The sequence below is a fragment of the Hyaena hyaena genome, unplaced genomic scaffold (genome assembly GCF_003009895.1).
Source record: "Hyaena hyaena isolate Hyena2069 unplaced genomic scaffold, ASM300989v1 scaffold_820, whole genome shotgun sequence".
In the NCBI taxonomy this organism is placed as follows: Eukaryota; Metazoa; Chordata; class Mammalia; order Carnivora; family Hyaenidae; genus Hyaena; species Hyaena hyaena.
This window is the reverse complement of record NW_024081454.1, coordinates 707,266-732,688: the sequence shown is the minus strand read 5'-3', so window position 1 is coordinate 732,688 and position 25,423 is coordinate 707,266. Positions and strand designations below refer to the sequence as shown.

At 47.7% G+C, this 25,423-nt stretch overlaps 1 protein-coding gene across 1 annotated transcript in view; it reads left to right on the top strand.

Moving 5' to 3' along the window:
- The first annotated feature begins 1,716 nt into the window (after window positions 1-1,716).
- Window positions 1,717-25,423, top strand: part of ADCY8 (adenylate cyclase 8) — a 217,938-nt gene continuing 194,231 nt past the window's right edge. Inside the window, exon 1 of the mRNA XM_039219469.1 lies at window positions 1,717-2,679. Within this exon, the coding sequence (XP_039075400.1) occupies window positions 1,717-2,679 (963 nt within the window). The remainder of the gene's footprint in view (window positions 2,680-25,423) is intronic.

Genomic DNA, 25,423 nt, shown 5'->3' with positions numbered 1-25,423 from the left:
GGGAAACGCGAGCCGGAGCGCGCGGCTGGAAACGCTTTCCCCGCGCCCTCGCCTCCCCCTGCGGGAAACTTGGGGTTCGCGGCGGCACTCCGGGGACGGGCCCAGCACCCCTCCCGATGGGTGTAGGAAAGCCTCTTGCGAGAAGCCGTCTCTACAATTGCGGCTTCTTGGGGGGTATTTTGCTTTTCGCCCGAGAAAGTTGGCTTCGCCAAAAGACGCCCGGGTGGGGAGGGCGGAAAGGGGACCCTCTCTTTGATCGCGCCGGGCTCTCGGAGCCCGTGGGCAGAGCGGCCTACGAGTCCTGGCTCTGCACCTGCCGGGGCCCGGAGCCAGTGCCTAAAAAAGAATAGCGGAGGAACCGGCCCGCGCGGCCAGCTGGAGCGCTGGGCACCCGCGCGGGGGGAGGCCGGGGCGCCCGCGGCCGTCCTCACCCACGCCGCCCTGCGCGTGCTGCTGCCTCCGAGACCTGGGGCGTCCTGGCCAGAGCGGGGTGCCAGCTCCGCGACACCCCTCCCGGCCCGGTTCCGGGGGCGTGGCTTGGCGTGGGGGCGGGTTTAAGTCGCCGCGGGTGTCTGACCGATCTGACAGGTCCCCAAATTCCTCCCCGCCGCCGGGTGCCCGCCGCGCGCTTCAGAGCGCCCGGGTGGCACGCGGCGCGTCCCTGGATCCGGCGGCGTCTGCGCCGCCTTCCCCGCGGCCTCGGGCCTCCCTCCTCGTCCAAACCTTAAACTCGCCGCACCCGCCGCGCTTCGGTGCTTAGCCTCCGGGATCCGCACCGGCGGCTTCTCGTCGTCCTCCGAGCTGTTGGGTTCGCAGCCCTCCCCACTTTCTCCCGCCTCCTCCTCCCGCTCCTCCCTGCTCCGGGCCAAATGGACTCCGAAGGACGAAGTGAAGGCAATGGGAACTGTGGGCTCCCGCCCCTCGGAAGCTCAGCTGCAAGGGCTGACCTCGTCTTCTAGCGGCGACCGGGACGCTGCCGCCTTCGCCCTTCCCCGAGGGATGCGGCCGGCCGGGGCCCGCGCCGCGCTGTCAGTCCCCGCGCAGGAAGAGGAGACCGCCAGAGAGGAGCCGAGGGGGGAGCCTCCGCACACCCCCTTCTCCAGATTAACTGTTTGCTGACTCGGTAGCCCCGAGGCTGTCACCTTCCCCCCCCCCTTTCTGCGGGGCACCCCGCCACCTCCACGTCCCCCACGCCTCCCCCTTCCGTGCCCCCGCCCCCAGCTCCGCCCCGGCTCCCCATCCCGGCGCAATGGAGTTCTCCGAAGGGCTCTGCTCCTGCCACCGCGGCTAACTTCGCACCCGCCGCCGCCGCCGGTCACCCTCGGCCGGCCCTCCCGCGGCCGCCGAGTCGTGGGTGTCCCGAGTCCAGTGCCGCAGCCAGGACCCGCCCGGCGCGCAGCAGAAAGAAGCGCGGCGCCCGGGTGCCTGTTGGGGAGCAAAGGCTGCGCCGAGACGCTGAGCCGAGGGGCGGCCGAGAAGCCCGAGTCCGGGAAGGGGGCTGCGCGGGGTGGCGGCAGGGAGGCGCGCAAGGACGCAGGGGTCTGCGGCGGTCTTCCAGACGCCCTTTGCCCCGGGGCGCACTATGACCTGACGCGCGGGGCCTCCTGTCCAGGGCTCGCGCGACCGGGCCGCCGGGGCTGCCGGGGCTCGCCGCCCAGCTCCCGGCCGGACCGCCGTGGGGTCTCTGGGACGCCTCCCCGCCCGCGGCCCGGCGTCATGGAGCTCTCCGAGGTGCGCTGCCTGAGCGGCAGCGAAGAACTCTACACCATCCACCCGACGCCCCCGGCCGGCGACGGCGGGAGCGGCTCCCGGCCGCAGCGGCTGCTGTGGCAGACGGCGGTGAGGCACATCACCGAGCAGCGCTTCATTCACGGGCACCGGGGCGGCGGCGGCGGCAGCGCCGGGAGAGGCTCGGGCAAAGCCTCGGACCCTGCGGGCGGCGGCCCCAACCACCACGCGGCGCAGCTGTCCGGCGACTCGGCGCTGCCCCTCTACTCGCTGGGCCCCGGGGACAGAGCGCACAGCACCGGTGGCACCAAAGTCTTCCCGGAGCGCAGCGGCAGCGGCGGCGGCGGCGGCGGCGGGGGCGGCGGCGATCTGGGCTTCCTGCATCTGGACTGCGCCCCGAGCAACTCGGATTTCTTCCTCAGTGGGGGCTACAGCTACCGAGGGGTCATTTTCCCCACTCTGCGCAACTCCTTCAAGTCCAGGGATCTGGAGCGCCTCTACCAGCGCTATTTCCTGGGCCAGAGGCGCAAATCCGAGGTGGTGATGAACGTGCTGGACGTGCTGACCAAACTCACCCTCTTGGTACTCCACTTGAGCCTGGCCTCGGCCCCCATGGACCCGCTCAAGGGCATCCTCCTGGGCTTCTTCACTGGCATCGAGGTGGTGATCTGCGCGCTCGTGGTGGTCAGGAAGGACACCACCTCGCACACGTACCTGCAGTACAGCGGCGTGGTCACCTGGGTGGCCATGACCACCCAGATCCTGGCAGCAGGCCTCGGCTACGGGCTTCTGGGTGATGGCATCGGCTACGTTCTCTTCACGCTGTTCGCCACCTACAGCATGCTGCCGCTGCCGCTCACCTGGGCCATCCTGGCCGGCCTGGGCACCTCGCTGCTGCAGGTGGTTTTGCAGGTGGTCATCCCCCGGCTGGCGGTCATCTCCATCAACCAGGTAACTCCTGCGTGCCTCGTGCTTCCCCCTGCCTCCCCTGGGGTGTTTAGGGATAGCTTTCGGGAGTCTGGCTTGCCTTGCTCACTTTGAGGCCCCTCCCCCAGCCTGGCACAGGGCCTCGCCCTTGGGAGGTCCAGGGGGCTGGTGGGATGGTATTTCGCTCCTCTTAGACGAGTTGGAAGTAAATGACCTCTAAAGTTTCTTTTCCAGCCATGCCCTTCTCCTCTGCTTCTGTGAGTAATTCTTCTCTGACATCAGCTAAGAAACAGACTTCTTTCTGTTCTGCATATTTCCCTCAGGGTCTGTGGTCTCCGGATCCGGAGACCCAAGGGGGAGGCGAGACACCCCGTTTAGAAGGTGACCCATCCCTTAACAGCTTTACTCACAAGAGTCACAGGAGGGTGTTGTAAGGGACTCTAGGAGTCAGATTTGGGTTTCTGTGTATCTCTGCCACAGATCCTCAGTTCTTAAAGGAAGCAGCATTTGTTGACACTAATTGCTGGTGAAGACCCTACATGTGTCCTATAATCCAGTCCTTCTGACAGCCCCGTGATAACGTGTTTTACCTGGGAAGTCTTTATTGCCTTGGGGTCTCACACAATACCTTCTCTTTTATTATAGGATCCAAATGCAGTGTTTTGCCTAGATCAGCCTCATTTGGGGCTGGTAGGATGGTGGGGGAATGTCTTTGGCAAAGATCGCAAGTTTTGTTCAACTGATAAAGGGCATGTTGCTGTAGGTGGTCTGAAATATTTAGGCGGAACCTGACTCTCGTCTCTTTACTTCCTTCCCTCCTATCTTTTCCGTTAAATATGGATGCGTTTCTGGGAATAGAGTTCCCCATTGTCTGTGAAGGAGAAGGTAGATAGTGACTTTATTGTTTAAATCCATTAAAATCAATAGATAATTAATGGTCTGGCACTTTCTTTGCTACATGTCCGGTGGATAGCAGGAGACTGAATGGGGCGGGGGGCGGGCTTCTCCATAAAAATGAGGGCAACATGTCAGCCGAAGTGTTTCTAGAGAGAAGGCTCTTGGACACATTCTTGCTTTGTACGTATGTTTCTGTTGCAGGTTCAGCCTCAATGTCACTTTGCTCTATTGGAAGCTTAAAATCTCCTCTTCCTTCTGATTGGGTTTGAATGTATCGTTGAATAACCAGGCACAACACTAACAAAACTTGCGCATGCTTTCTGGCACGATGGCACCTTATAGAGTGTTTTACTCATCACTGACCTTCCAGGGCTTCTAGTCAATTTGGGATTCTCTGTCTTCTCTGATGGCTCTGTATCCATGTGCTCAGGTTACTTATCTGGTCGGCTGCTTTTACAGTGCTTTTTGATCTCCCTGGGTAGAGCTAAGAGTATATAAAGTACGTGGCTGTGATCCTCAGGCATGAAATGGGGGACTGAGAGCCTCTGTGAGTTAGGGCCAAGCAGCTGAACTTGTCCTTAGTAAAGAGAGTAATGAATGTCTTCTCGAAATCACTGTGAACCTTTAGCACTCACATGTGACAAAGTCTCTCCTGTATCAGAGGTAGCTGCTCATTTGCAGAAAATCCCATTGATCATAACCCACTGCTTTCCAGGCAATAGGCTTCCTTCATACTCTTTGCTAAAAGACCCCATCCAGTAAGTTTGGAATAGTATTTAGAATAACACATCCCAAGTGGCAAATGATGAATATTTTCAAAGTTCTAAGTATAGAGACATTCTGCTTGCCAAATGAATCCAGAAAGTAAATTTTGGCTTCATATTTGTTTTATGCTCTACTCAAATACTACCAGATGGAAGAAGATTAAAAATAACCCCCAAATGTCTTCCCACTCCCGTCCCCTGATAAAACAGTGTTTTGCTTGAAAACCAAGGTCCCGGTACATGCAGACCTAGCTCATTGGACTTTATGTTTGGGTAAAAAATGTGGATAGACTACAGGTTCCCAAGTGGAGTCCCTTTTTTTAAAACCAGACTCTGAGGGGACAGCCAGAGCGCTCTCCTCTTCTCGTAGGTGCTGAAAAGACCTTTGTGACTCTGGTTACAAAATATTTTCCTTTGGCGCCCTCTAGAGGTCTAAGCTTCTTTCCTGGATCTTGCAGGTGGGTAAGGTAGAGAAATAATTGCTTAAAAAAAATCTTGATTTTTCAATAGGTACTGTTTAGTTTTCCCTGTTTGGGAATACACAGTTGTGCTTAAAATAGGCCAACGACATCTTATAGCAATTAGAATAACATCTTAACTCCTTACCATGGTCACTTGATCCCCTTACAAGCTGGTCGCTCCTTCCCTCTCTTCTGTCTTACAGAGATCCCAGGCCTCTTTCCCACTTCTTAGCCTTAGTGACTGCTGCCTAGAATAATTTTTCCCAGGTTTTCACATGACTGAACTGTTCACGTTATTTTGGACTCGGTTCACATGGCATTCCCTAGCGCGTTACTTGTTTTGTTTTCTCCTGAGCACTTTCACTATCTGAAATTATCTTATTTGCTTATATCTATGGTATTTCTTCCCCCAACCCCAAGGAATGTAAACATCACCTATGGGCACAGACACCTACGTGTTTACCAATTTTTCCTCAGCACCTAGAAAAATGCCAGGCATGTAGTAGGTACGCAGCACACGGGCACTGGATGAACAAGATGGTTCATTGTAAAGGCAATACTATAAAATATCCAAGCCTCCTGACGTTGTGCTGGTGAAAGCTTTCTACCTGCATGAACACATGGAAGTCATATGTGTTTAAGCTAGTCGTTTCCATACAAACCTCTTTGGAGAAATCAAACCACGATGAGAAGCCTTTGCATTTGTACACTATTCTACATGTAACTAAGGGCCTTTTCATACATGATCACATCTAATGGCCGCAAACAGATGTATCCTCCATTTTCATTTCAGAGAAGAAATAGCAAGTTCTTGGGAACTTTCAAGAGACACCCCAAAGATGATGAGTTTAACAAGTGGCCAGAGCAGTATTCAAATCTTGCTCCAAAGTCATTCATTTTTAAGAAACCCTCAGGGGGGGAGGGGACTTTCCTTCCAAACACATTCGAGTTGACTCCAGACTGAGGCTTACACGTGTCACTGATCAAGAGGGCAGTTCCCATTATAGAACATGAATGAACATTTCATGAAGAAAGCCCAAGGGAGGTCATGAGGGGGAAAGAACTGAATCTCTAGCCATGGGCTGTTTGTAGTGAGCCCATCATCTTGCTCCGCTGGGTACATACTTGTCAACTGCAGGCCATAGACCCTGGGATGTCATCTTTCTCCACATTAATCTTGATTCCCGTTAGAGGATGGCTCACATTGAACTTCGCATTTTCAAGAAGCGAGAAGCTACATGAAGAGTGTAGCTTCGGCACACACCTCGGCAGCTGTTTCCCTTACTGAAAATGCCATTTTCAAAAGTGACAAATGAGTCAGTGATTGCCTTCCCTCAATCCAAGCTATGAGAATGTGTTTCTGTTCTTTTCCTCCTGATGGAAATCATATCTGTGGCTCGACAGGGTAACCACCAAGCTGCAAATCTCTGCAGAAACTCTGTAAAGAGACAGGGCTTGGTTCTCAGCTAGGTCATCCTGTGCTTTCCACTGTGGGAGTGGGGACGGATGGGGGAGGGATCTTCACCATCAGCACGGAGAGAGTTTATGTTTTCTCCATTCATTGGACCGTTAGACTTGAGTCATAGACACCCCACCCAAACTAAGAGGTTATTGTCCGTGGCAGACATGATCACCCGTATATGTTCTAGGTTTCAAGTGACATTAGAATTACGGAGGAACTTTCAGAAGGCTCAAAGCTCAGTTCAAAGGGTTCCTTTTCCATCCACCCTGACAAAGCCATTATAGGTCACCCTGGGCTGTGGTTTTCCCTTCCTCAGGACGCCTCATCAGCCTCAAGTTAAATTGGCTTCATGTGTGTGAGTCAGGTCACTGCTGCCAGTGCCTTTGTCCAGATCCGACGCAGATTTTGTCCACGTCTTAAACAAATAGTTTATCCTGCCTGGTTCACTTTATCCGTCTAACTGTTTATTCCAAAATTTTATGATCTGTATAAATAAAACATTCATAATGTCATATTTGCTAGGTTCTTTCCTGGGGTATGGACATTTCTAAGGACTGGCTGTAATGCACATTTTACTCTGTTTTAATTGCTGGGGATGATAATAAGAACTATCTAACATTTGCAACTCATCTTGTTCTCATTCTTCAGCTCATTAGTGATAAAATGGTGAAGATCATTTCGTTATTGGGAAACTGAGAGGCAGCAATATTTAACCAGAATGATTGCTGCATTATGTTTCCTCTTGGGGATTCTGAAACACTAAAGCCTGTGTCTAATTAGTCCTCTGTACTTCCTGGCAAGGTAGATAAGCCGAAGTGTCAGCGTAAAGGTGATTCCTCCAAGATAACTCTTGGAGCCAAAGCTACCAGGTATGCAAATCCAGGTTAGTTAGCGCTCGAGGTCATGTTGACGGATCCGAATTTTGGTGCTGCATTTTCTTTCCTGTCTGTCTTCCACAAATCCCATCCAACAGTAGAAGCCAGAGCCAGAAAAATAGTAATTAAACCATGATCGTTAAACTTGACTAATAACAGGGGCCTCTAGTTTACATCTGGCCTTTAAAAAATCCTTTGGGAGAAAATGCAGCCTTTGGTCTGGGCGAGATAGTGGTTAATGGTATGAGCAGGTAGGGGGTCAGGTGACAGGCAGACTTCCTGTGGGCTTTGGAATCATTCCTGATGATTTAAATGAAGGATTGACTTCAGAGTAAGCATTAAGTCAGCATAATGGAATTACCGATCTCTCTCCCCTCATTTGTAAAATTTACACATAAGTGTATCTTCTGTGTTCTTTGTCTATCTCTGCCAACTGAAATCAAATCAAGGGAACTGTATGACTACTTAATGTACAGCAAATGGCATGCAATATAAATCACTCTAATTTGGTACCCAGTATCGAGGTAAGTGCTCACTTCAGAACACACAAAATATCCATTAAATTATCTATTTAATGCACCTCACTAGTTACAGTGTGAGTCTTCTCAAACTCCAATACCTCCATTTCTTTACATTTTCTTTAAGCAAATTCATATAGGCTTAAAAAAATAATTGAGGTGTCCCAGCATGTCTGAGAAAATGTCTTTCAAAAACAAATTTGACTGTCACCATTCCCAAGAGGTTCCTCTTGCCAGGAAGTGGAAATATTACTCTCTTTCTTGTGAAAAATACCCAGGGACCTTTCAGCTTTTATGGTTTCCTCCCATTCTCCTTCCCTTCCTTCCTGTCTCCCTGCTTCCCTCCTTCCTTCTCTTCCTGTCTCCCTCCCTCCCTCCCTCCCTCCTTCCCTCCATCCTCTCTTCTGGTTTTTTTTTTTTTTTGGAGGTTTTGTGTGTGATGGAAATGTAGGCTTTGCAAAGGATATTGTTAATGGCTGCTAGAATGACCTGTGCAATCCCTTCCGCCCTGGTCTGTACCCCCTCCTCACCCAACCCTAGACTTGCAAGTAGGCTTGGTGCCTGCATCTTTAGGGAGAGTTGTAAAACGATTGTAAAGTGTATGCTTTGCAAGATTGAATTATGAATTTGTTTTCCTTCCTACCTGGTAATGTCACCTGACTGGCATCAGTGGGTCAGAGCGTAATTAGATCAAAACCGGGGAGTCTGGGAGGACTTTCCTTCTGGAGAAGCTGCTGCAATGTCATGCTAAGTAGGACAAATGCATTAGTCATATTTACACCTTGCTGATCGATGGCGCTGTAAGAGCTCATCAAAAATAAGTGAAACCAAGCATAAAAAGGAAAGATGAAAAAAAGCCAGCTTATCCCATATTCGGTGCTGCTGGTAACGTGTAATCAAAGGACACTACGACAGTCGTGCTGACTTGACATTTCACTGCTGTCTCAATATTTCTTGGGAGGCTAAGTTATTCATTTCCCAAGTGTATCTCTTTTAGTGGATCCTCCATGTGTTTGTTTTCAGAGCATGGGAGGTACCCACCCCACCCCTTTCAAAGGTTTCCTCTTCCCCACCAATGGGCAAGATATTAATTCTTCAAGAATTAAGAATTCAAGGGCCACAGTCTTCAGCAGGATGGCGTATCAGTTCAATTGACATATGGCTTTTGAAGCGCGTTCTTGGCTTTCTCTGGGCTGGAAATCAAAGTAACAGAAATGGAAGGTTGGCAAGTTTCTGTGGGACGGAGGTTTGAATCTTAGTTCGCAGGAGGATGGCTTCAGTATATCTCTTCTTCCCTGGCATTTCCGGCCACAGCAGAGCCCTGGAAACCGGCACCATCTGCCCTGTGCGTCCCCGGGAAATGTAATTGGATTCACACACTCAAACTATATCATGTGTGCTTTGTTTATGAAGGACTGTTTTAAGAAGGCAGGTCACTTAGAAGTAGCACTAAGTAGCACTTAGAAGCCAGCTTTTCTCACTGCAAGATGTCACAGTCTGCCCCGAGGGGTAGAGAAAGAATAAGGTAGATTAATTAACCCCGAAGGGGCCAGACATTCCGAGGGAAGCCAGGCCACAGCCCTACAGCCCCGGGTAGGAATAAAAGCTGTGCTACCAGTAAATGCAGCGGTGTGACCAGCTCTTTGACCGATGAACTGCGGTGATAAGTCTCTGTAGTCCTCATTTCTCTGATATCTCTGGTTGATACTTGGATTTCATTAATCTAGATCGTGTGTTTTAGTACATGTGGTACCTTGCACATTCCTTAGCTTCTGGGGTTTTCTCTCCCTTCCATTCCATTTCCTGCCTTATATGCCAGCACGTCCTTGAAACACAAAATCCTCCTAAATCAGGAAATGATAAAATTCTACACCTTGAGGACATGAACTACATGTGAAATTAAATCACACCAATGGGGAGTTTGGGGGTGAGTAAATTTTTCAAACTGCCATCTCCATGTAGAGTGCACACCAGCATAAAATGTTCGCATGAAATAAGAACTGTAACTGCTTCATTGTGTGGCTAGCGTTCCAGTTGACTGGAGTAAATCATTCCAGAATCTTCTCTTATTTTTTTTTCTTTCTGTGATTCCATGGTGAATACCCATGATTGCTTACAAAATGGAGGCTACCAAAGATGAGGGAGTGCATAGACAAAGTATATGTAGCTCTTCAACTCTGAACATGGGAAGAAGAAATGCGGCATGAAAAATTTAACAGAACAAGAGAAAGGAGCAAGAGAAAAGGAAGAACCCTTGGAAGCCTAGGGAAACAGGGATGTGGAAGAGATATGGTGGGTGTTCTCAAATATTCAGGGTGCTGCCACGGTGAAGAGAGGTTATTTTATGTGTCTCTTCTGGGAAAGAATAAAGATCGATTGATGGTCTGTGTAGTGTGAGAGATTCGGTTCATCTAAAGCCAAGATTTTGTAACAAATAGACCTGCCCAGAAGACTGCTTTCTGAAGCAATGAGCTCCCTGTCATAGGGATTCTCAAGGGAAAGTTATATAGCAATCCATCAGGGATGACCTAAAGTAGATTCCGTATCAGGAGTTTTCTTACAGTCAGTTGAAAGCCATTGGCTTTCATCTCCAAGCCATCATGGCCTCTTTGCAGGCAAGAAAGAGAGTGCAAAAGGCTAAGATGTTCCATGAGTATTTGCCAACTGAATGGGCCGCCCTTCTAGGAGCTCCTCTGGGATCCATGCCTAATGACATCTGCTTACATTTCGGGGACCAGAACCCTGACACGTAGCCACTCCATCAGCGAGAGAGGATGGCAAAAATAGATTAGATTTGACTGTGTCTCAAAACTACAGTATCTCATAGGAAGAAGGGGAGAATGGGGACTGAGTAGGTCAATTGTTCAATAAGTATTTGTTGGCTTCCCATTGGGTTCTCGGGTCCGGGGCACAGGTGTGTCCTGGACAGTCAGGGTTGCTGCTCTCATGAGGCCGATACTTGAATGGAATTTGGGAGGGAGTTTGTGGCTTGTGTGGAGGTCGGGAGGTGTGTACTTGGTTCTTAGAACATGTCTGAAACACAGCATTCAGTAAATACTTTATGTGAATGCAAGTCTTGGGCTTTTTTTTAAGTTAATTTATTTATTTTGAGAAAGAGCATGAGCAGGGGAGAGGCAGAGGGAGAGAGAGAGAGAGAGAGAGAGAGAGAGAATCCCAAGCAGGCTCCATACTTAGCTGCCGAGCCTGACTTGGGACTTGATCTCACAGATGACAAGATTGTGACCTGAGCTGAAATTAAGAGTGGGACACTCACCTGACCTGAGCTATTGACTCAGGTGCCCCTTGGGCTTATTTTTTTTTTTAACTACAGGTCTCTTAAGCATGAAAAATCAAAGCTGGGGTCGGTTTCTTTTAGGAGTAGTGTGGAAAGAAGGGTCAGACTCTAGAAGACATTGTGGATGGGGATGCATCTTCCTTTTTAGTGAAGAGGATATATGGGGACCCCAGCAAAGGAGTAGACCGTCAATTATTTATTCCCTAACCAAGCCTGGACCGGAGGACATGGCATGAGGGCATGTCTGCCTCATGTTAGGGAGGGTCAGGCTGGTCTGCAGCTCTGGGCGCTCCCAGCTGGTCTGTGTTCACAGTGACCCCAGCTATAAACTGAGCAGCTCCAGGAAACCCACCCCCACACACAGGTAGGCAGACCAGGAACTTAGGCAAAGCTCAACCCCTTCTCCTTGGTATACTGCTACACCTTGCATTTCCCCCCATCAGAGCAATGTCATAATGTCCCCCGTGAGCCCCTTGAGGTCAAGGGTGGTGTCTTCCCCATCTCTGTGTTCCCAGCAGGTAGCATAGCACTTAGGTAGTTCTGCTTACCATACATTTAAAAGAATGAAATGAACGAACGTTACAGAACCACCTTCTTTCCCCTGGCCCCCTCCGCCCCAAATCACATAGTTACCAACAGGGGATGAGTAAGCAGTGAGAGAAGAGAGATTAGCTTCTCTAAGAGAGAGGAGAGAAGAGAAGGTCAATAAGAAACCAGAAAACACATCAAAAGGTATCCCCTTCTGAAGTGATTTGGGCTGAAAGCCCCAAGCTGCGTTTTTGCTAGTGTCGTGTTTAAAAATGTGAAGGCAGATAACATGAAGAAAAAGCAAAGTGATTATCCAAATCATTTAAGTGAAAAAAGAAAGAAAAAGGAGAACAGGGTGTGGAAAGGTATGCACTTTAGAGATTCCATTAAGTGTTTGTCCATTGGTGAAAATTTTAAATGGGTCAGGTCTCCAACGATACAAAATAGAGTCCCAACACGGGGCTCACCTCGCGTTCTCTTCGTTCTTGGTTCTTCAGCACCCCGGCTCTGAATCCTCACACTGGAACCTCACTCCAGTTTTCTTTGTGACACACCCCATATCTTTTCTAAGGCCTGACTTCTGGTCTCCAGTGAATGCTCACCTTTTGGCTTAATATAGGGGTAGCTGTGGGCAAGACACACGCCCACATTCAGTCCTCATTTCTGGCATTCCACACTGGTGGGGCTGGTCTCCCTCACTCCTAAGGGAAAGCGTTGCACACAACTGGTTGTCTTTGAGAAGCATGATAAACAGATAAATTCTTAGACTGCCCTTTGTTCCCGTTGGCTTAGAACCCCTCACATAAAGACTAGTTTGCACCATCACTGGATCGGTTTATCTATAGGCTTCCTCACAGCAAAATCAAGCCTGATTTTAGTTATGGGACCCAATGCAATGAACTAAAACAGTCTTCATGACATCCCCCAAAGGTTATGAGTTAAGTCTTCCACTTTCCGAATGATCCCACTTTCTACTGTCAGTTAGTTCATGAAACCAAAGCAAAATCAAGAACAGAAAGCTTGTGTTGTTTTAAGTTCAAAGTCCAACTCCCCTCCTTACTTGAGTGAGCTTTCCTACCTCTCCTGTTGGTGGTTGGCAGTTCATGTGAAAATGGGTTCATGGCCCAAACAATTAGTGTCCAAGAAACAGAGACCTTCCCCTTCTCTATTGAAGAGACAGATACAGCCCTTGGCTCTTCCCAAGTGAATAATGGCATCATAAGCATCCCTGGGGGCCTCACTCACGTCATTTCAGCCGGAGACGAACTCTGAGCTATTCCGGTGAACAGTAAGAGATATTTTTGAAACCTTGTAAATACATTTCCTTAAAAACCTAGAAACCACAAATTCGCATCCTGGTTTTGCCATGATTTTTTTTTCTGGTAACTTTGGCCAAATGGACTTGGCTTCTTTGGCCACAAAATCTTTATACCCAAGAGAGCTTGGTGAGTAGTGGAAAGAAATACGGGGTCATGAAGGGTTCCCAGTGCCCCAGGCCAAGTTAAATACTCCTCCTCTGCTGAGCGCTTCACCCTTCCCCTGCCTACCTGCCCTGCTCACAGCGCTGCCATTGAACTTCATGTCTCTCTCACCACCTGGGCTGTGAGCTTCATGGAGGCAAGGGTTGTACCTGAGTCATGGTTGTGTCTCTATGACTTAGTCTAGGGCTGGTTTCTTTATCTTCCTTATCAGATGCCTTAGTTCACCTCTTTAATGTTGGGACCCTTAAATTGCCATTCCATGTATTTCCTTATTACCTCACTCCACACACTGTCCTGGACAGTCCCTCCTTCCCTCCCTCTGTTACTGACCTTGGATTTATGTGCTGCTTACTCCTAAATCTGTATCTCTAGCCCAGTTTTCTTGGCTTAGTGTAATACCAAGCCATCTAGTGGTCTGCTGGGCACCTCTATTGAAGGGTCTTACAGGCAGCTCAATGTCAACAAAGCACAAATTGACTCCCTCCTACCCAACATCTATGTGAAATCCTGATGGGCTCTTCTTCTGTTACTGGGATCTGTCCACAGCTCTCCATTCTCCTCCTCCTTACTGTTCTAGGGAATCCCCCCACGATTACTCAACCCTGGGATTCTCAGTACTCCTACAAGCCACCCCCATCCACCAAAGAGTAAGTTTCTCCCAAATGTGAGTATTCTCACCACTCATGCCCACGGGTGAGTTCCATCTCCAGCTTCCCGACACTTTGTGCTGGCTTACTCCTGCGTCTGCTTCCTAGGGAGTCTCTTCTGTCTCCTTGGCCTGACTTTGTCTGCCAGTACTCACCCAGGGGTTGCTAGCTCCAGGAAACTTCCCCTGTGCCCCTCCTCCAAGACACATGCCAGCTTCAGAACAAATGGCATTTGTTGATTCAAAGAATCAATCATGTTTGCTTGTTTGATTTGGGGAATCTGAGCTCAGGTGAACTGTTTAAAGGAGGAGGGGTAGGCAGACACTATAATTTTGATGCAAAGATAAATGGTCTTTCAAGTAAGACTCTTCAGTGGGGAAGTATATGTATTGAGGGTTGCTATGAGCCAGAACTTCACATATCACGGGAGAGCACTTGAGTGTGAGCTCAGTGCAGGAGGAGGGTTCAAACTGCCTGGGATTGATGGCCGTGGGTAATTTTATGATGCCAAGAAGGGTCTTAATCTTCCTACATCTCACTTTCTTTAACTGTAAAATGAGAATAATAATAGCCCAGAAGGTTGTTGAATTTATGAAATATACCCAAAACACTTATAATACTTAGATTGGTGCCGGTGCACAGAATTGCACAATCCATTTTATTTAAAAAAAAAATAATGTTTTATTTAATTCTGAGAGAGAGAGACAGCGTGAGCAGGGGAGGGTCAGAGAGAGAGGGAGACGCAGAATCCGAAACAGGCTCCAGGCTCTGAGCTGTCAACACAGAGCCCGATGCAGGGCTCAAACCCACGAACCGCGAGATCATGACCTGAGCCGAAATCGGACGCTTAACCGACTGAGCAACCCAGGCGCCCCTCCATTTTATTTTTTATTGTAGCTTAATTTTTAAAACTAACCACCTTTTTCATGAAGTCCTCTGCCCTGAGGAGTCCTTTCCCAGGCTTTACCTTTCTAAACACCTGTGTACAGTAGACCTATGCTTGCAAACTTTAATGTGCATAAAAAATCACCTGGAGGTCTTGGTACAGACTTAGGATTTGGGAAGTGGGTCCCAACATTCCGCATTCCTAGTTAAGTGCCCAGGTGCTACGTGCTGCCAGTCTACGTACCCAGTTTGGGGAGAAAGGCTTTAGAATTTGGCACCTGGGCAGCTCAGTCGATTGAGCATCTGATTCGTGGTTTCAGCTCAGGTCATGATCCCGGGGTCATGGAATTGAGCCCTGTGTTGGGCTCCGTGCTGATCATGGGAACAACTTAAGATAGTCTCTCCCCCTCTGTCCCCCTCTGCCCCCTCTTCCACTCATTTTCTCTCTCTCTCTCTCTCAAATAAAATAATAATAATAATATAAATAATAATAATAATAATTAATAATAAAAAAAGTCAGCACAGCCCCACCTTCTCTGCAATGGCCCTGACACATCACTGGCCAATGTGATGGCCCAATGACTCTGGGCTCTCATTCCTTTTACTTCCCTCCATCATTAACTAGCTCATACTCCTCTTTAGTCCTTCACACCACAGATGTTTATGAAGTGTCACTGCGTGTGGGGCGCAAGCAGTAGGGATACTGTGGTGGGGATAAAAACCCATGCTTTTCTCTTTATTACATGGATTATCATCTAAAGCGAGAGACAGCCATCAATCAAGCAATGACCTAAATGTGTGAATAATTTCAAAGGGAATTAAGTACTTTTAAGTCAGGCGACATGGTTCAACACCAGGCTCTGACTAGTCTGAGGCCATGAAGGCATCCAGGGTGTAGGGTTTAAAGAGGCACTTGCTGTCAGGTGCCCCGCTGAGATGAAGTGCATCGGAGGCACCGACTTGCCTCACCCCAGCCTTGGTCCTGTGTCAAAGGAGAAACCGGACTTGAGCTGAGATAAAGAAACTATTCCTTTTTTTTTAATGTTTATTTATTTTTGAGTGAGGGGGAGACAGAGCATGAGTGGGGTAAGGGCAGAGAGAGAGAGGGGAAGAGACACAGAATCCAAAGCAGGCTCCAGGCTCCAAGCTGTCAGCACGGAGCCCAATGCGGGGCTCGAACTCACAAACCATGATATCATGACTTGAGCTGAAGTCCAGCGCTTCACTGACTGAGCCACCCAGGCGCCCCCTGGAAACTATTCTTAATTAAGACCTGAAAGGGGCACCTCGGTGGCTCAGTAGGTTGGGCGTCTGACTTCGGGTTGGGTCATGATCTCACCTGCCATGGGTTTGAGCCTTGCATTGGGCTCTATGCTGACAGCTCAGGGCCTGGAGCCTGCTTTGGATTCTGTGTCCCCTCTCTCTCTTTGGCCCTCCCCTGCTCATGCTCTGTCTTGCCCTGTCTCTCAAAAATAAATGTTAAAAGAAATTAAAAAAAAAAAAAAAAAGATCTGAAAGAGGAGTGGAAGTTGGCAGGTGAAACTGGAATTATGGGGTCTTTATTTGTTTCTGCTACTAAAACATGTGCTCGTTGAGGCCAGGCTCTGTCCTTTGGTATGTCCCTGGACGAGACATGGGCGCATCACAAGGGAAACTCACAGCAGAGACTTGCTGAATAAATACCTAAATGGGCATCTTAGCGTGAGCATGGCTGCTTCCCTTCTCATAGCTGAGAATGCTGAGCTCAGAGAATTACTTCATTTCCCTTTGGTCATGCCGCTAATGAGGGATTCTAAGCCACATCAGTCTCATTTCTAAATGACCCCTGGATCTGATGGCCTTTTGAGGCCACTTTATCTCAATTAACACAGCTAGTTTCAGAGGCAATGAGTTAAAAGTAATAAAGAAGAGGAAAAATGAGATTTGTATTCCAAATGATAGCCATGCTTATAACAGTGTTAGAGCCCCGTGGAGTCAGGGGACCACACATTGTATTGAAAATAGCATCCTATCAGTCGTCAAAAGACTGACCTCAGATTTTACATCCAGTGTGGCTCAACTTTGCACGGACCAATCCGCCTGTCTTGGCCTCAGAATGAATTCCTCACAGCTCTAATATTCTGTCATCATGGAATGATTTTTGAGGTTCCTCCCTGCTATAAAATTTTTATTCATGAGTTACGGTGAATGAGAATATGAGAGTTTGTAGCTTTCCTGGTTTATTTGGCTCCCACAATCAGATAACAGCAATCCTTACAGAAAACATAGCTTGCTGAGGCCTCTGACCTCTGAGAAGGAAGAAAAACAGTATGAATAATGATTTAGCAAATACAGAGGGAATTACTTATTAGGTGGTATTTAATATTTAATTTCTCCTAGTGGTTTAATTGCATTGACACCATGAGTTGGAAAACTGTGTGTCGTCGTAGTGATTCGATTTGTTTCGAAGGGAATAGTGACTGGGATATTTAATTGACAGACAATTGTTCCTTGTGAATATTTAATTGGCGACTTTGTGGTGCTTGTCAGAATTGCCTATCTGGCTCTTTCAAAATGTGCATGTCCGCTGTGATCAACAAGCCATTTTATGTCAGTATTACCCTGAAGCAATTGAACTGGGCATTTAGCAGGCTGAAGATCTATAACTGGGGGGTGGGGGGCTGGCTTTTGTGGTTCTGTCTTCTTTGTCTGCAGCCCCCAGGGAACAGACACCGGGGCCTGGAGGAACTCATTTATTTGGTCACTTCATCTGTAACAAAATGAGAGTGAGGTACCTGTAGTGTTTATCGATACGTGAGGAGCTGAAGACTATGAAAGGTTGCGAATAGAGAAATGGCAGTCATCGAGCACCGGGTGGGAGTAGTGTGACTTCTGTAACTCAGCGGGTCTGCTGGCTGTGGTCACAGGTAGCAGGCTTTCTCCCTCTGGGGTTGGTGTGGAGCCCTGGCCATTGATTGCCTGTATGGTGAGTGAAATGGAAGGGCCCTGAAACTTCCGGCAACAATGATCACAGCACATTGTGAGCAGACACTGCACTCAGGATGAGGGGGTTTCCACCAACATTACAGAAAACCCACTGCCACTTCCGTGTTCCCGTCACGAACAAGAGCCCCAGTCATTAGGAATCACCCTTTTGGCCATGTATTTGGAACATTCTTAGGAGGAAGAGAAACCATTTTGTACTTAGTCCTGCTAGGTCTCCCTACAGATAACCACACTCATGTCTTCCCTTATGGAAAGTCCTTCCTGATTTGATGGAAGGGGGAAACTGATGCTCGTTTGACATCCTGCAAAAAAAAGACCTTGGTTCAAGGTAATTTGAATGTAAAAAAAAAAGAAAAGGCCAAGAAGATCATTTTAAGGTCTAGTTAATAAACTTTATTTTTTTCATGCACACAGAGAGAATGTAAGCTGTGAACCTATTTCAATATTAAACAACCATTAAAAGACAACAAAACGAATCCATTGTCCATAAAATTAGAAGGAAAACTCACAGTAAATAGCCACTGTCTCCAACAAATAGGTTAAACACATGGTTTCAGTATAGGAAGAAGCCTGTTTACCAACTAGACTAAGCAATAAAACATGAAAGTAAAGAAAGAGGCACCGTGTTGTTGGAGACTGGAGGGAGGTCCACTCTGTTTCCTTGTGACCTTGTCATTCTTCTGCTGCCCCACGGGCCAAGGCACCACCAAGCTTCTCCCCTACACCATTTGAGAACCGCTGTTTTAGGGGCACCTGGGTGGCTCAGTCGATTAAGTGTCCAACTTCGGCTCAGGTCATGATCTCACGGTTCATGGGTTTGAGCCCCACATCAGGCTCTGTGCTGACAGCTCGGAGCCTGGATCCTGTCTTTGGATTCTGTGTCTCCCTCTCTCTCTGACCCTCCCCTGCTCTCTCTCTCTCTCTCTCTCAGAAATAAATTTAAAAAAACATTTAAAAAATTTATAAAAAGAGAACCACTCCTTTAGAAGACCCCTTCCAGGCCTCTGAGTTTTGAGAACTTAGCTCAGCTGCTCCAAAAGGCAGTGCCTGATAGCAGAACACACTTGCATTTGGCAAAGCTTTGGAGGTATCTGTGTTATATGGTTTCACACACGTCCCATCCATTCCTAATGGTATTCCCGCTCTGGTAGTAGAATTGTAACCTCCACTTCAAAATGCAGAAACTGCAGATCCGAGATGAATTTGGCTTAAGTCATTCAGAATGTGTGTGGCTAAGTGAGGATTCGACCTCAAGTTTGGCTCCAGCCATACTTGGGCTTCTGCCGGCTCCCACCTCCTCTCCCCTGCACACGCCAGGCCTCCATTTAAGTCAATGTATATTCACATTGAATAGAGTGTGTTTCTTTCCTTCAGCTGTCTAGTGTACTGAACTTGAGGGGTACGATTTCAAATAAGACCCATTTCCTGTCCTCAAGTCACTATGTTTCCAGAGCAAGAAGGCAAGAAAGGAAAGTGTTATGTGTTGATACGTGGCTGCTTCCTGGATGGTCTCCCCAGACAGATGCAATGGGTGTCATACCTTGAAACTATAAAGACTTGAGATATGGCGCACTTCCTTACCTGCCCTTCTGTGCACACTGCATGTGCCCAAAGTAGAACATTTAGGGAGGAAACTGAGACAGAAGAACTTAAAAGTTTTGATGACTTCACGGTTCACCATCTGTCTTCAAGACCGGATTAGTGGCTACACCAGAAGGAAAAGCAGAGGATCATTACATAATTTATTAACTATGCAGACCAAGCCCTTTTCGCTCAGATCCTTTCTAGCAAAATAAATAGCTTCTTGGAAGTAATCTAGACCTAGTTGCCCACGTGATCCTAAATCACACTGTATTGTTTGTTTTCTTTCTTTTTTTTTTTTTTTTTTATTTCTAGGAGAGAGAGACAGCGTGAGCAGGGGAGGGTCAGAGAGAGAGGGAGTCACAGACTGAAACAGGCTCCAGGCTCTGAGCTGGCAGTCAGCACAGAGCCCGACGCGGGGCCCGAACCCAGAACCGCGAGATCATGACCTAAGCGAAAGTCGGATGCTCAACCGACTAAGCCACCCAGGCTCCCCTACACTGTATTGTTTCATATGCTTTCAAAAGATAAGCCGTTTGATGATATTTCTTGTCTACCTGAGGTAGATTTCTACATACAGCTGTATTTTATTTTATTTATTTTAAAAAATTTTTAATGTTTATTTTTGAGACAGAAAGAGAGCAGGCATGCACAAGTGGAGGAGGGGTAGAGAGGGGGAGAGAGGATCCCAAGCGGGCTCTCTCTGCACTAACAGCAGAAAGCTGGATGCAGGGCTTAAAGTCACCAACTGTGAGATCATGACCTGAGCTGCAGTCGCTTAAGGCCCGACTGAGCCACCCAGCCGTCCCTACAGCCGGGTGGCTGCCAGGACTCATTGTCCTTTCTTCTTTGTGGTTAGAGCCAAGTTTTTATCTTGGGAGGTAATGGGTATAATGTGCATATATATATATTTTTTCTTACATTTATATTTATATTTTTTATATGGGGGGAGAGAGCGAGAGAGAAGCAAACAGAGGGAGTGTGTCTGTGTGTACGTGTTTGCACGCGGGTGCACACATGCCCGCATGCATGCACACAGACATACCTCCTTTATACTAAGGTTAGTCAATAAAATAGAGGTACTCGCTACTGGAGGGTTTTGGAAAGCTTTGAAAAGATGCCTCTCATCTGGGAGGATTGCTTTTTCTTGCCCACCATGTCTCCTTTAACCATCTTACTGCCTGGTGAACAATATAAGGGCACCTCCACCCGCCATCTTGGACTATGAGGAGCCCTTGAGGATGGAAGCCACACAGTAGGATGCTGAACCACAAAGAGATCAGAATCCTAGTACACTGCCAATGCACGTGTCGCTCTACGAGGCCTAGACTGCTCATCCTTAGGTATGTTCTTATGTGACATAAAATAGACTCTGAGTGCATTTAATACACTTTTATCATAGTTCTGAAGTACAGCATCCAAATCAAAACTGGCTGCAAATATTTTCATGGTGTATTAGCCAGTACATTAGCTCTGTCTACTCTTTGCGATAACGCAGCAACTCTTATACTTGACAATCTGATCATCTAAGACAGGGACCCATTTTCATTTTGTGATTTTTTTTTTGCTCTGTCATTAAGATTTGGGGAACAGAAAGACCCAGATCAGATGTTGTATCACCTGAGACATAATTGATAGCACTAGCATAAATGCCAGGCAATTATTACGGCTGGGGAAGACGTGAGGGCCTCTTTCCCAAGGGAAGAAACTGATATCTTCCTATTTATAGCTCTTTGAAATTGCACCAAGCCTTGCAGGATGGAAAAATCATCGCTGGGGGTGCCCAGCAGAGGCCAGCTGCTCATCGTCAGGGGTTTGGGGCAAAGGGAAAGGGGTTGAACAAAAGTATTTTTGAGATCCCTTCTAATTTGAAGTTTATGATTCTGTGTCTTGATGTTATAAATAATTGGTTAGATGCAGAATAATTGGACTCGAAAAAGGAGAGAAGTCCCAGAAACCTCCTGAATCTCAGAAAAGAGTGCTGGAAATTTACATCTAGCAGCTCCCCTCTCCATGGATCCTCACCTCAGTGAAGCCCGGGACCTGTCATCCATCCTTGTAGCTGCCTGAGCCAGAACGCCCCCTAGGCACCCCGTCTCTTCTCCCTCTGTCACCCCCACTGCCAGTCTGCCGCAAGTTCCTGACAAGTTCGCCTTCTGAATACCCTCAAGTCCACTCACTATTTTTTTTTTAAACGTTTATTCATTTTTGAGAGACAGAGCATGAGCAGGGGAGGGGTAGCGAGGGAGGGAGACACGGAATCTGATGCAGACTCCAGGCTTTGAACTGTCAGTACAGAGCCCGACGCAGGGCTCAAACCCATGACAGGGAGATCATGACCTGAGCCGAAGTTGGACGCTTACCCGGCTGAGCCCCCCGCTGCTCCTGCTCCCTTTTATCTCTGCTCCTTCTGCTTTCAGGCAGGAGACACTGTTCCTCATCTGAATCATAGCAGCTTCACTGCATCCACTTTCAGCCTTTTCCAGTCTACTGTCCGGGGTCATCAGGCTGGAAGTTTTCTTATGATGATGGCTTAGAATCCTTCAGTTAATGTTCGCAGCTTCCTGTTGCCCTTAAAACAAAGGTAGAACTCCCTCCTGGGACACACCGTGAGGTCTGCCATTCTTCTCCCTGGCCTCCCGCAGGTCATATGACCTTTATTCAATTCCTCTAAAGTCACGTGACCTTCATTCAATTCCTGTAAAGGCCCCTGTCTTTCCCTGCCTCTGAGCTATCTGAATTTCTGTTCCTCCTTTGCCCAAGGTGCTCTTCCCTCATTCTCAGCTCAGGGAACCTTTCTTAGGGCAGCTTCCTCTGCTTCTCTTAGGTTACCACTTAATCACATTTTCAAATTCCTTCCTACTTTTCTTAGAAAACACATACCTTGGGGTGAGGGGCACACACACGTGTGTGTGTGTGTGTGTGTGTGTGTGTTGTAAGAGTATTTGTTCTGTGTCTGTCTTTCGTACTAACTAGTAACTGTGATAAATATGGGAATGAGGCAGGTTTGCTTGTTCACCAGAATATTCTCAGCATCCCACGTTTGATAAATGTGTATTTAAGAATGAAGGAGTGAATGAATGAATGAATGGGAATGGCTGGGGCTGGGGTGTTCAGGGCCAGTTGGTACTTCTGGCTTCTCTACACAGTGTCTAACAAAAGACTTCAATAGTCCGAGAAGGTGAGATAACACTGTTTTGGATCGGGGCTCAGCTTCCACTGGGCTCCCAACCCATGCGTCTATGGCTCAAATCCTGGTTAAGACTAAAACTTGCATATAAAATATTTTCATGCAGCTGAACAGAAATCCTACCAGGCAAAGATGACCTACCGAACCTGCCAAATTGTTACTCAAGGGATCATACACAGAATCGTTATGCCAGAGAGGTGCTTTTCTTTTAATAGTCTGCGTTCCGGTAAAAATACTTGTGGCTTCCACAGTCTTTAAATAGAGGGTATCATTAAAGAGACAACAATTTTATGAAATGTAATTCTTCTTATCTTCTTGCTTATTTCTTACAATGGATCTCGTTAAGGCTGAGTTACGAAGTAAACTTACAGGACCTTAGGAAGAGAAAGTTGACACTAATATTGGATTAGATAGATAGATAGATAGATAGATAGATAGACAGAGTACTGAGGAGGATTTTTGAGTCATACTGTTGTTCATTTATCTTCTCAATTTTGGGAGTGGTCTGGGAAGAGTAAAGAACAAGATAGGAAAGTAGGATATGGATTCACCTATTTACTCTATAAACTTCCTACCACATTTTTATCCCAATTTTGCTTGAATACCCCAATGACGGGGAGCTTTCTCCCATCCCAAGTAGCTCCCAACCCAAGTAGGGTTATGTTGATAACCGTATTTGTAGAAAATAATGTTTGTTGTGGACATGATCTAAGCAGCTGCCATAATTGTGTGTTGCAAAAGGTCAGGGCTGCCTAAGGCAGCGCACGTTGTCATTTCACTAATATCAACATTACCATTGTCTTCATCGTCCCCTCCATCCCCCTTCTGTTCCCCTTTCATCATCCCCACAAGTGTCCCTAACATTTCCAGAGTATCTTGAGCCAGAAGGTCAGTTGCTTCAGACTGAGGAAGACTTCACCATGGAGGTGGCAGGTGAACTTGAAATTCAGGAGTCGGATCTGGAGATACCCACAAAACGGTGTGGCTATGAGGTTAGACCTTTACTGGGTGAAGATGAGACACCTGTGCTCATGCCCTTTGCTGGATCTTAATCTTCATGAATTGCACACTGTCCTATATTTCCTCTCATATAGGAGAAAGTGTTTTGGTTGAATGAATGAGAACACCAGAGCCGAAGTACTTGGATTTGGATCCTGACACCACCACTCATTAGCTTCTGAGCTGGCAAGTTACTCAACCTCTATAAGCCTCAGTTCTTTCATCTGGGAAATGGGGCTAGGTAAAATATACGTCTCATAAGGCAGGTGTGAGCTTTTGCAGAGATGAATCAGGTAAAGTCTTGGAACAGCATGTAGCCCATAACTATCGCCTGTGAGTTATGCCAGACGCAGGGCAAATTGTGAGGCCAGAGACCCTGATTCTGTGATTCATGGCCATGTCGCCAGCCAGAAGAACAGTGCCTAGGGTGTAACTGGTGCTCCCTAAGTCATTATGAATGAGGAAACAACAACTCTGGAGAGTAGCATGGCCAAATGGAAAACGGCAGTAGAGGCACCTGGGTGTCTCATCTGGTTAAGTGTCGACCCTGGCTCGGATCATGATCTCGCGTTTCTGGGTTTGAGCCCCGTGACGGGCTCTGTGCTGACAGCTCAGAGCCCGGAGCCTGCTTTGGATTCTGTGTCTCCTTCTCTCTCTGCCCCTCTCCTGCTTGCACTCTGTCTCTGTCTGTCTGTCTCTCCCTCTTAAAAACAAGTTAACATTAATTTGACCTGGGCAGTAGGCTTGGGTCAAACACTAGCAAATGGTTGATCAATGAAAATGTATGCCTTTGATATTTTTAACTGATATTTCCAAATCCTTTGAAAGCTAGAAGAATACATTTAATATGAACATCACTTCTCCAAGATGGTATATTTTACCCAAAGACAAAGAACTACCTCTCTTTCCTTGAGTATACTCTTTGACCTTTAAAAAATAATAATAGCTAAAGGAGGCAATATTGGAACTATGTTGAGTCTCTATTTTGATTAAATATTGAAGGAGAACATATATGTCAAAGCCCACTTCTCTCCCTTGAACCAACACTTAGTCCAAATTATCCACTCAGAGCACTCATACCAAAGAAAATACTTGGCATGTGTAATACAATTTATATTTTAAAGTTTTCTGATACTTAATGCATACCACATGGTATAATAACTCGGCTATAGAGGGCAAATTTGAGGAATCTCAGGCCTGAAAGATTTCTTAGTATCCAGACACTGGGCAGGCTACAATCCTGGGCTGTTCATCTCCTAGTTCATTTCCTAGGGGGATATTTTTTTCTCTTACATGTCATACTTCCGTTAGGCCATTTCTAAAACTCTGATGGGCAAAGGGAATTTAACTGGCAACAGACTGTGACTGTACTGGGCCCCAGCGCCTACCCTGCGTGGGCCGTGGGGTCCGACCCACCTGGTGGGCACAGATGAGAACAGCGACCCCTGGTGGCCGCCCCCACAGACGCCAGGAGAGGGGGCGGCTCTTCAGTACAACCAGCACCTGCTGCTTCCTGGCTTCCGGCCCCTTCGCTTCCTAGATCATAAAGAGCGGTTATGCAAACATATTTTTTTCCTGTACTTAAATTAAAAAACCAAGACAATTATCCGAAGAAGGATTCCGGAGGGGAGTAGGGATTCTAATCTGAATGCCTCTAGTCATCCAGCTCGGGTTTCTACCCAGTTTGCCATTAAAATCACTGGCATTCCCAGTTGGAAGGGAAGTTCAAGGCCACCAAAGGCCCCTTCTAATCAAAGCTGGTGTCTTTTATCCAGTGTTCTGGATGGGGGCAGGTGGGCGACTCTTGGGGCTGAGGGAATTTCAGGAGGAGTTCAGGAGGCAGCCTGCATGGGGTTTTGTATTCTGCCAGTTCCAGCATGTGGGTCAACTGCTTTTGGGAGGGGGGTGTCGTCAAGGCCGGCCCTCCTCTGCTCCAAACCCAGCACGGCTCTCCATTTCATGCTGGGTCACACTGGCGTCCCTCCACCTTCCACCCTGTCTCCTCCTACTGTCTCCGTTGCTGCAGTCTGACTGCAGTCTGATTGCTTCCGGCCTTACCACTGGCTGTTCCTTCTGCCCGGAGTGTTCTTTACCCAGAGAGCCCCATGATCCACTCGCTCTCCTTGCCACGTTTTGGAAGGAGAGCCACCTCCTTGGTCCCAGCGTCGACCCTGGAGTTCCCCTTAGTAACCTCTCTACT